Source organism: Bufo gargarizans, chromosome 8, assembly GCF_014858855.1.
Source record: "Bufo gargarizans isolate SCDJY-AF-19 chromosome 8, ASM1485885v1, whole genome shotgun sequence".
Classification (NCBI taxonomy): Eukaryota; Metazoa; Chordata; class Amphibia; order Anura; family Bufonidae; genus Bufo; species Bufo gargarizans.
Genome location: NC_058087.1, coordinates 132013965 through 132026099, shown reverse-complemented (window position 1 = coordinate 132026099; position 12135 = coordinate 132013965). Strand labels below are relative to the sequence as shown.

The 12135-nt window shown below is 42.2% G+C and overlaps 1 protein-coding gene across 3 annotated transcripts in view; it reads right to left on the bottom strand.

Annotated features, from left to right (window-relative positions):
• The window catches only part of USP22 (ubiquitin specific peptidase 22), a 73236-nt gene that overhangs the window by 41333 nt on the left and 19768 nt on the right, over positions 1–12135 (bottom strand). For all 3 annotated transcript variants that reach the window (XM_044304192.1, XM_044304191.1, XM_044304190.1), the window contains exons 4-5: positions 10828–10941; positions 2567–2611 (exon numbers count right to left, since the gene is read on the bottom strand). In XM_044304192.1, coding sequence (XP_044160127.1) covers positions 2567–2611; positions 10828–10941 — 159 coding nt within the window. The remainder of the gene's footprint in view (positions 1–2566; positions 2612–10827; positions 10942–12135) is intronic.

The following is a 12135-nucleotide window of genomic DNA, read 5'->3' as shown; positions in this document are numbered from 1 at the left end:
AGGGGTTCTGCAGTTTCTTTAAACTGATGATCTATCCACCGTTTACCGCTGGACCAGTAACATCACGACTAGTATCAACTGGCCTGGACGCGGCTAAGATCCATTCAAGTGAACGGAGCTTAGCTGCGCCCAGGCCAGTTGATACTAGTCATGACGTCACTGGGCAAGCGGTACACTGCGAGAAGGCCGTGCAGGAGTCCCGGGTGTCGGACCCCCGCCGATCAGAAGCTGATTATCTATCCAGAGGACGGGACCATAGAAGCTCCCATAGGCTGATGCTTTTTCCTATAGCGTACTAGCATGGCCAGTGCTGCTGAAGTGTAGGGTGGTCGTAAACATGAAAACAAGCCGTGTATAATGTGATGGAAAAATGAATCAAGCTAGCAAAGGAGGCAAGATGGATAAACAGAATACACCAGTAAGTGCCTCGCGCATTAACTTAAAGGGGTTCTCTGGGCTTTTAATATTGAGGACATATCCTTGGGATAGGTCATCAATATCAGATCGGTGGGAGTCAGGCACTCGGCCACCCCAGCCAACCAGCAGAATGAAGGCAAGACGCACAGTGCGTGCATGCAGTCTCCAGTCTCTCTTCCTGCTCGCTTCTGTTAGGTCTATGGCATGTGACTTTCCTTCATACAATATGAAGTATGGTCTTTTACATTTTTAATGGACACTTTAGGGGAGATTTATCAAGACTGGTGTTCCCATATGCAAGTCTTAATCCCCTGTGTGCCATGCTTCAGAAACCCCATGGTTGGTGTACACTTGAGTCATAACAAAAAGAATGGGGGAGGTTCAGCTATCGCCACCCCCCCCAATTACACCTGTAAAAGGAAATTTACTTACCTGCTTTCTGACGCTGGCACCACGCTCCATCACCTCCAGGCAGGCGATGCTCTGCTGGGCTCCCTCTGTGTCAACATTGCCACAGCTAATCACCCTCTGAGTCATTTGCCATGACGTAAAGGGATCCCATCACCGATGCCAAACTGGGTGCTTGAGTTAGCACCAGGAAGCAGGTAAGAAATCTTCCCTTTACAGATCTGGCCAACCCCCATTCCTTCCCAACATCTTACAGTTTCAGGCACAAGTTACAGCAGGCCATGACAGGCTCCGACCCTTCCCTTTTCCAAAGTGGCAAGAAGCTGAACCAATTATGGCGAAATTTGGCACGTGCCAATACAGTGATGTAAAGACATTGAAAATGCTCCTAACTGCTCATGGATCTTTTATATTCGATATTACAGTGTGATCCATGGTCAAAATACCTGCTCTTACAATATATCATATTTTTGGGGAAAAAAGCATAAGTATATTTATTGTGCAAAAGTAAAGCATATAAAATTTGGCATTACCTTGATCTTACTGACCTGCAGAATAAGTTTAACATTTCACTTATACTGCATGGTGAGTGCCATGAAAATGCACTACATGTACCACAAAATTGAAATAAAGAAATAGCCCTTGTATAGCTGTGCTGATAGAAGAAAGTCTTGGAATGTGAGGACATACCTGGCTACAGGAATAAGGCATTAAAGGTAATGTACACCTTTGGGGGTAATTTTTATTTTTATCTTTGCACTTGCTCATTTTGAGCTAAAATATTTTTTAAATTGGTCTTTATTACAAATATGGAACCTTTTTTTGTACAGGTCTGAGATGCTCTAATAGAGGTATCAGAATTTTCTCTTTGCTTTGTCAGCTAGTAAAATGGACTCCGTATCTCTGCTCTCTGACCTTATAACAAGTGTTTAAGACCCCATAGTAAATTAGAGATAGGGTTTATTAGATGACAGGTACAAAGTGAAAGTACCATTGACACAGTTAGACAGTGAGCCCTTTGTGACAAATGTCTCAATATTTTTAATGGAGACCAATTGAAAAAAATATTTATAGCCCAAAATGAGTACAAATTTCCCCTGAAGGTGTACATAGCCTTTATAAATTTCTCAAAAGCCCCTTCACTTATAGGGGTCCCAGAGGTGGCACCCGCACCTCACTCTACAGCATAGTAACAGTTTTTAAGGCTGGGGAAAAAAAAAAAAAAAAAAAAAAAAAAAAAAAAAACACGACATCCATCCAGTTCAGTCTGTCATCCTGAGAGTTGATCCAGAGGAAGACAAAAAACCCTCACAAAGGTAGAAGCTAATTTTCCTCATTTTCATTCCTTCTCGACTTCAACCAGAATAACTCCCTGAATGCACATCAGGTTATTATAGCCAAGTGATAAAGTACAGGGAAGATCCACTATATTGGACTATACATTATCACTTGGCTATAATAGCCTGCGATGCATTCACTCCAGACTGCACTGCATATTATGTCTTTATAGTTAATGGCCGCGCAGACTACAGACTTTCTATTGGGGCCGGTATCGAGTAAAGTGGCCTGATCAGGCGTTTTGCGCTTTTACAGGCGTTCTTGTGACCACTGATGGAAACCATGACGTAGATGTGAACAGAACCCAAGAAAAATGTATACAAGAACAAGCAATATATAAAGAAAAATGTTGGTATAAAACAAACAAATAAATAGAAAGATCAGTGATGAGACATTATCTTACCCGTCATTGCATACTGGTAAGGAGATACCAAGGATGGAGCAAAAGCTGTATAAAAAAAAATAAAAAAAATTCATGTTATTTCTTGAAACCAGTTACATGTACCAAGACTTCAGTTGCTTTATAGTGCACCCCTAGCCCAAGCTTACAGAAAGGAGGCCTATAACACCTGTCCAGATACTGGCGCGGTATGACTATACTTTCCCCAAACTAAAAGGGGTTCTCAAAATCCACAAACCTAGTCATGCAACCATGGCTTCTGGCTCTGCTCTTATCAGCTGATTAAAAGGGAATCTATCAGCTCTAAAACACCCCCCAGAACATGTTCCATCTTGTCCGTTTTTCAATGACCAACTGCCCCCATACAACTGAAGGGGACCGTTTTTAAAGTCTGTTAAGGCATCAGTAAAAAATTCAGTTAAAAACAGACAGTTTTTAACAAACTTTACACAGAGCCTTACACTAGTGTTGGGGGCGTTTCAGAGACAGAGTCCCTTTTAAACCAATGCATCTACGTATGGAGAACACCACAAAGGGGTTCTCAAGGATTAGAAAAATATGTCTGCCTGACTATTACAGCCCACAATCCGGAAGATACAGAGCAGAGACACGGAGAGCAAGACCATGGAAGCCCTACGGATTGCTGCTGGGGCATTCCGGTCTGTGCACCCGCACCGAAAAAAAATAAAAATAAAGAACATGCTCTATTTTTTGGGGTACGGATGGAACACGTTAAATGGGTCTGCATCCAGCAGCAAAGGCCACGTGGATCGTGCCTGTGCATTGGGGACTGAAATTTGCACATTCGTGTGCATGAGCCCTTCGTATGGAAACAGCACCACACCTGTCTATGGGTTGTGTACAATACTGCAGCTCAGCTTCACTAAAGTGAGGAGAGCAAAGTTGCAATACCACACAAACTGTAGTCAAGTGAGGCGCTATATTTTGAAGACAGACATTTTACTAACCCTGGACAGTACTGAACAACAAGATAGCATTTACTGACTACTACTTCCTACACTTCCATTACTGCAATACCTATATTCCCAGCAATAACCCTCTGGATACACATTTTCCTGCACAACCATTACTGAGAAGCTTCTCTTCTGACTAATATATAGTGAGATGGATATCTATCTCCATCTATATAGTGTAAATGTAGGACTTCTGCCGTATACCAGGGATGGAGGTCACTACCAGGTTTCAGGCTGTGGTAAATCATGACCCACCTTATAGCCAGTTACTTGTATCAATTTCCTGTCCGCTTGTTATATAGCTGTGAACATATTGTGAGGTGAACTACAGCTGAGATGCTGCACCCTGATGTGCGACTACTTCTCTGATAAGGTGACTGCTGCTGGCGAGACCAACTCTTTGAGTGTTAAACATGCTCATCTTGGGAAGACCAGAAGATCTGAGGTAAATGGCCCGAGTTCAACTGAACATGAACGATGCCTTTCTGTATTGCAGGTGTCAGTAACCTCTTGCACTCCAGCTGTTGTGAAACTACAAGTCCCAGCAAGCTACATTCACTTCTCTGAGTTCCAAGAACAGTCAAGCAAGTGTGCATACTGGGAGTCATAGTTTCACCACAGCTGGAGTGCTGAACGTTGCTGATCCATGCTGTAGGCTGAATTATCTGAACAAAGCATTTGCTATTGGCTCGCAACATATGAACACCTCAGAAGCTCAGTCATGTTGCTTCTAAGGCAAAGTGATTGCTTCCTCATTTATCTATAGTAATTAGACTACCTCAAGTTATGTGAGCATGACTGTACTGTAGTCCCTTTTGAGTTAACTAGGAAAATTCCTGACAGTGGCTTTGTATACAGACATACCATCAATTGTAGTCGTAGTGGGTACAGCGCATATGCAAGAACCTTTATTAATCCTTTCCCAACATCTGCTATAATGTACATCAGATCTTTTAAAGGCGCCTGCTCAGGAGATCAGGAGGGGCCATAGCAGTGAGCTTGCTACTTACACAGCAGACACCTAATCGGAGACAACTAAGGCTTCTTCCGCCATACCAGAAAAAACACTTTGGAACAAAACCTAAGGAGAATAAATGGGGACAAAAACGTAACTGAACAGAACGGAATGCTCAAAAATGTATTCTGTTCCATTCTCATACCGGAGATGCGGAGTAAGACAAATCAGTCATGACCCACAATGCAAGTCAATGGGGACAGATCAGTTTTCCCTGACAATAGAAAACGGATCCGTCCCCCATTGACTTTCAATGGAGTTCATGACTGATCTGTCCTGTTAAAGATAATACAACTGGATACGTTCGTAATGGATGCAGATGGTTGTATTATCGATAACCGAAGTGTTTTTGCTGAACCCTGCCAGATCCAGCAAAAACGCTAGTGTGAAAGTAGCCTAAAATCACAACTCCAGAGATGCTGTGGTCAATAGTAACCATGGCATGCGAGTGGTCATTTACAAGGTATGCCGGACTCCCATTGACAGAATGGCTCCACTGCGATGAGACTGCAGGAGCCGTTTGGTTGCTATGGCTGCCTGGAAAGTTCTGAAGGCTCTGAGGGCTGCAATTGTAAAGGTCTTCTCATCAAGGCCCACCTGGGGCAGAGCTTAAGAGGAACACACCGATTCTCCATCCTGCAAAAGGTAGAATGAGTCCACAGTAGAAGCATCATTGTAAGCAATATTAAATGACTCCTTTAGAAAATGTAACTTGTCCCGTACAACAGCAGTCCCCAACCACCTCAAATCATTTGGTACTGGTCCACGGGGAGTGCCGATGCTGAACGGCAGGAACAGGAACTATTGGCTCCTGTGCCAGTGGTTTAGCCTCAGTCTAAAGGCCACAATCTTTATTAGGAAAGGCCAGGTGTTGCACATTTCAAAACTTTATACCGTCACAGTGAGGTTTGGTCTGGGAAAACAGGTATTATTCTCCCAGCATGTGCTGCTGGTCTGATTTACAGCCAGGTGAGGTCAAATGCCGGAACGGGTTTTGGCAGCATCTGGCAGTCCTTAAATAGGCAGCTGGGCTCAGAAGCGAGGTCTCTGTGTTGGATCTGGGAGCCTTGTGTCTGGATGAAGGCTTGCTACCTGTATGGCGGAAAAACTGGTTGGTGTGGCTATCAGCAAGGACTGAGGCAGAATTGTCGCATGGTGTGAATTCCCACCAACACTGCAAGGTGACTTTAAATATGACTGCTTGTTTTGTCACTTGCTTAAAGTGTGAATAAAACACTGAACTGTTTAATCAAAAGAACTTGTTTTTGTCTCTATACTGCGTCTGCTAATCCTGTCTACCAGAGCGAGTCCCCACAATACTCAAAATGGTTGAGGCCCACAAAGCAGAAGGCTATAAGATGGCAAAGAGTGCATTTCCGTTCCGCAAAAAACACAGAAAAATGGAAGTTACTCAGTGTGCATTCAGTTTCCATATGTCAGTTCCGCAAAAAATAGAACATGTATTATGGTCCGCATTACTGACAGTGATAGTACTGTTCTATTAGGGGCCAGATGTTACGAAAAAAACAGAATGCACACAATGCAACAGCACTCTGCAAACTAAATAAAGTACAATAAATGCCATAGTAATATAAAATAATCTGATGCTAATGCTAACGTCAAGGCGATCTCTATAAGACGGAAACCTAACACCAAATCCTAAATTCCCGTCTTAGAGATCGCCTTGAAGTTTGGCCCAAATAATTTTGTACAAGATGCATTTCCCAACAATCTCAATTTTACTGAATATTTTCTATAACTATGGCATCATTGTACGTTATTTGGTTTGCAGAGTGCTGTTGCACTGTATTTTTTTCTTTGTTTCTAGCCATGGCAGCTTGCACCCTTTTTTGCGAATGCACACATCATATTTTATATGGACCACAAAATACACACAGTTGTGTGCATGAGCCCTAAGTGGGAGGCTTTTTATCCTATTAATCATCGTGAAAATGAAAAATATGGTGTCAAAATAAATCTCCACACACAAGCTGAATTAATTGGTGTGTGTGCAGCAAAATTAGATAATTTCTTAAAGGTTTGTACAGTACTGGTATGTCGGGGCTTTGCAAAATTGAGCTAGTTCCAGTCTGAACCCTGCCATTTGCCCAAGAAAATGTAATAAATTCTATGAGATACCCGAGGATGGGTGTAAAATGATCACCATACCCACCCCCCAAGAAGAATTCCTTACTGGGTGTAGTTGTGGATTGTTTCCACACCTCAAGGCCTCTGCAAACCTGAAATTCTGACTGAAAAGCATCCTAGTAAGAAAAAAAAGGCTCAGAAGCCATAAGGTGCTCCCTCATCTGTATGGATCAATTAGCATACTAGGGCCACATTAAGAGAAAAAATGCAGAATTTAGAATATTGAGTGTACAGGGAAAAAAAAAATAAATTCAATTTTGCTTTAATCCATCTGTAGCACCTAAAGGGTTAACAGACTTCTTAAACATTTTTTTTGTATACTTCTAGAGGTGCAGTTTTTAATCCTATTAAAGTCTGAAAAATAAACTATACTATAGCCTGAAAAAAATGATACCAACTAATTTGTGCGGTATAACTTAAAAAATTTGTGCACGTTTCAGATGTTTTCATTAACCCAAAAACATATCAACCAAAATTTACCAATATGCACGTGTCACAAAAAAAAAACAAAAAAAAAAAACACCTCTCTCAATCATAACTGCAATCCTCAGTGTAGATGCAATGCCTCTGCATACAGGTTGCCATGGCAGCGTGAGGACGTCACAAGGATTTCTTCTACAAGGGAGATTTTCAGGAGGCACACAACCAAGGTAACACTGGTCGACGATAAGCTAATAATTATGATGTGATCCAAAATTCTCTGAGGATTGTGCAATGACATAATATTGATGACCCATCCTCAAGTCAACGTCAGACTCCTGGCACCTCCGCCAATCAGCTTGTACAAGTGTTGTATGCTCTTCTTTCCTAGGTGGGGCACAACTGCTACAAGGTAAACAGCATGCAGTTAAAGGGGCATCAACATCAGATTGTTAGGGGTCTGACTCCCCACTGAACTAGGGCTGAAACGATTACTCGATTAAAAAAAAAAAAAAATAAAAAAAAAATTGTTTGTGTCAGGTGACCACAGAGCGGGAGTGAAGCGCTTGCTATTACTCCCGCTCCGTGGTCTCCCGCTGGCCCGCAATACTCACTTTTTCAGCAGGGGGCCTCCGGACACTCCACAGCACATCCATGGTCCTGTGCTACACTGACTTCCTGACGAACGCACGCCGTGACCAGACGCGCTGTGTGACGTCAGATGCAGAGCGATAGAGTGTTGGCGGCGCCTCTGCTAGAAAGGCAAGCTGGTGCGACTAAGGCCGGGCGCACGGAGTGCACAGCGTCATAGCAACCAATGACGCTGTGCACTCCGGGTGTCAGGAGGAGCAGAGGGAGAGCTGATGGCACTGGGGGGGGGGGGGGATAGTGGAGGGGTATTGGGGACTGAAGGCAGGGGGTCTGATAAGTTTTTATAAAGGAAAACAGTATTAAATTAATTTTTTCTTATTCGATTACTCGATTAATCGTGAAAAATAATCAATTGAATACTCAATTACTGAAATAATCGTTTACTGCAGTCCCACACCTAACAGTGAAGAGAAAGCAGCGCTCTTATGAGAGCTGCGTTCTCTTCATACAGCTGACCGGCTTCTGTATTACTATGCGTAATTCACAGTGTGTGCAGTCATCTTGAAGACGCATCTGTGTCTCATGCTGCGAATTACTGGGTGCTTCTATATCCTAACCATTAAATTACACTAAGGTCCTGTGTAGGTTTACTATAAGTCAAAAACATAGGGCTCCCACAACGTATTAAAGGAAACCTGTCATCACTTTCCAAGCCTATTTATCCACCTCACTTTTCTATAAATACTTTCTAATACATTAACAATGATATTAAAAACCAATTCTGAACGATCAGTTCAGAGAAAAACCTAAAAATAAATGCTCCTGACAGATATGTAAATTAACCTTAGAGGAGTCCAGTCTACTCCATGCTTCAGAGACGAGTCCAGCGTTCTGACTCTCGTAGTGCAGCCATGCCCACAAACGGATAAGACACACCCTCTACATTGCTAATCTCCACCCCTTCTCTTCCAAGTCTCGCAGCTGTGCAGTATAAATTATATGACCAGTAGTAGTGTTGATCGCGAATATTCTAATGGCAAATTTGTATTGCGAATATCGGCACTTCGAGAATTCGCGAAGATCTAGAATATAGTGCTATATCTTCGTAATCGCAAATATTCTAGATTTTTTTTTCATCAGCGAGTGAGGTGACTGGTTCTGCACATGCATGGGATTTGGGACACACACACACACACACTAGGATGATTAGGGCGGGGGAGAACTCTCAGGATGCCGATGATTCTTATGGTTAAAAACTGGTGACAGGCTCTCTTTAAACCTGTGCTCCTACCCTTAAATGAAAACCATAAACACGGGAAACAACCATATACATGTGTCAATTCACATACTATTAAGAACGATTAAAAGCAAAGGCTGGTATACAAAGATATAGCAGAAACAGCACTAGTGTAATAATCAAAGTACCACAAGTATACAACTGCTTACAAATGGTCCACATTAATTTATACTAGAAAAATACAAGCTCTAGAAAACACTGCTCCTTGATATGCCATCACTTTGGCACCAAGATGCCACCATTTTGTCCCCAGAGTCATCACTGCCTGTATGCCCAACCACTGTGCAAAAAATACAAAGGGCTTTAGAAAACTTGGTCATTTCCCAAATTTTTATGAAAAAGTTAAATGCAAAAATACTAAAGCATTTATGGGATGAGACTCCTCCAAGGTCAGTTGGGGTGGACTAGTTCTGCATGTTGTTACGTAGTTTTTATATATTTTTTATTGTATTATATTTTTTGCACTCACTCACTTTCTCCAGGAGTTTTCTGGGAATTTAATATCGATGGGCTAACCCCAGGATAGGTTATATCTGAACTGTGGGGGTACGACTCATGGCACCGAGGATCAGCTGTTTGAAAAGGCCACATTGCTCCAATTAGCACTGCGGCCTGCTCCCAGCTTACCAAGCACAGTGCCATAAATTATATAGCAACTGTGCTTGGTAATGCAGCCAAGGCCCATTGACTTGAATGGTACAGAGCTGCACCTAGGGCATGAATGTGACATCACTTGCCTTGAAGAGGCCGCAGTGCTCTGGCCTCTTCGGTTCTAGGAGTCTGAACCCCAAGCAGATATTGATGACTTATACTGAGGAAAGGCCATCAATATTAGAATCTCCTTCTACTTACACAACTTAAAGGGTTTGTCTCAGCATAGACAATGGAGTCCTATCGCTAGGATATGCCCCCATTGTCTTATAGGTGCGGGTCCCACTGCTGGGACCCGGGCCTATATAGAGAACGGAGCCCCGAAAGTGAAGGAGGGCTCACTGCGCATGCACAGCTGCCCTCTATTCATTTTCTATTTCATATTTGCTTTTTGCATATTAATAGGTTTTTAGTTTACACCAACTCTCGGTCAAACTCTACTAACCTCAAAGATATTTATAATCAGATGTAAATTACTATTAAACTAAGGCTACTTTCACATTAGTGTTTCTTTTCCGGCATAGAGTTCTGTCACAGGGGCTCTATACCAGAAAAGAACTGATCCGGCATATCCCCATGCATTCTGAATGGAGAGCAATCCGTTCAGGATGCATCAGGATGTCTTCAGTTCAGTCATTTTGACTGATTAGGCAAAAGAGAAAACCATAGCACATGCGCAGACCTTTAAAAATGAGAAGAAAAATACCGGTTTTGCCTGATGACACCAGAAAAACGGATCCGGTATTGCAATGCATTTTTCTGACTGATCAGGATCCTGATCAGTCTAAAAAATGCCTGATCAGTCAAAAAAAATGACATGCGTTTGCATACAGTTTGCCTGATCAGGCAGTCAGTTGAGGCAACGGAACTGCCTGCCGGAATCAAACAATGCAAGTGTGAAAGTACCCTAAAACTGGAGCGCTGCAGACAGTTTCATATTGCTTTCTATGCTACCCGTGGGACAATCTGCTATATTTGTGTAGCCACCCTGGCACATGATACAGACCACCACAACAAGTACAACTGGACATAACCGTTTATCTTGAACATTGTACTGAAGTTGCATTTAGACTCTACTTGTGTCAGATGGATGGTCATGTCCAGTTGTCCCTGTTATGGTGATCTATATAAAGTATGAGCTTACCACTATAAAAGGGAAGAGACGTACCTTGCAATTTCCAAGCCTTTCTTTGTTCTTCTTTGGCAACTTGCTCCATGTCTTTATCATATATGTAGTCTTGACACATAAAGCAGTATATACCCCCATACAACAAATCTATGGCTGCAGACAAATTGTAAAAAAACAAAATGTATAAAGTTAGAGGAAACAAAATAACACAAAATGCACTTACTAGTACAAACAAGCAATTCATCACAGATGTCTGAAGTTACACAGCACCAGTTGCATAATATCTAGAGCAACTCACTGGGAAGGTCATGGCCAACTTTAGCAATCATTTAAAAAAATTCTCTACATTTGACATCATTTTTGGAAAATGTAGAGGAAAAGTATCAAAGATGCAGAGTTAAATGGGTTTTTCAGGATTTTTATACTGATAACTTAGGTTTTCAGAGTTTTAATACTCATGACCTATCCAATAACTGATGGGTGGGGGTCCAACACTTCAGATCCCCACCGATCAGCTGTTTGAGAAATGACTGGCACTTCTGGGAGTGCCACTGCTTTCTCACGCCACGGCTGTGCTCGGTATTGAAGCCTGAATGGGGCCGAGCTGCTCCTAGGCTGTGTGACACCTGAACATGACCTCACGACCTAGGTAAAACAGAGAAGGCCGAGGTGCTCACAGGAGGGCCGCTGCCTTCTGAACTGATCAGATACTGATGACCTATCTAGAGCATCAGTACTAAAAATGCAGAAAACCCCCTTTAAGTTTAGGGCACTCATTCTATGAAATGTATCAAATCTGTTGTAGAGATACTATCACTTCACTTAAATATTGACACAAACTGTGCTGTCTAGTAGTGACATACAGTTTGTTAGGTAAACTGCATTTCTTTCCCGATAGCCTAGCAACACAACAAGTACTGGAGCGATCGAATAAGCAAAGATAACAGCTTAGTGAGAAGGTTCATGTGTATGTATCTCTCCATCTCCTGATTAGCAGTCTTCTACTTAATACAGCAAAATACAGGCCGTTTGCCACCTGCAGTGACTGCAATGCATCTGTGGAGCGCATTTTGAGGACCAAAATAGGATACATTCTATAATTTTATGAAGGGACATACTGATGCCGACAGCACATGAATGACATCCACATGCTGTCCACATCTGTATGTCCGTTCCACAAATTATAGAACAAGTCCTATTCTGGACCGTAAAATGTAGGTCTGCAAAAAAAAAAAAATTAAAATAAAAAGATGCAAACGGCACATGGACTGCATACAGATTTAGATCTGCAGCTTGCAGACTGCAAAATCCATATGGTCATGTGCATGATGTCTAAATGCTACAGAC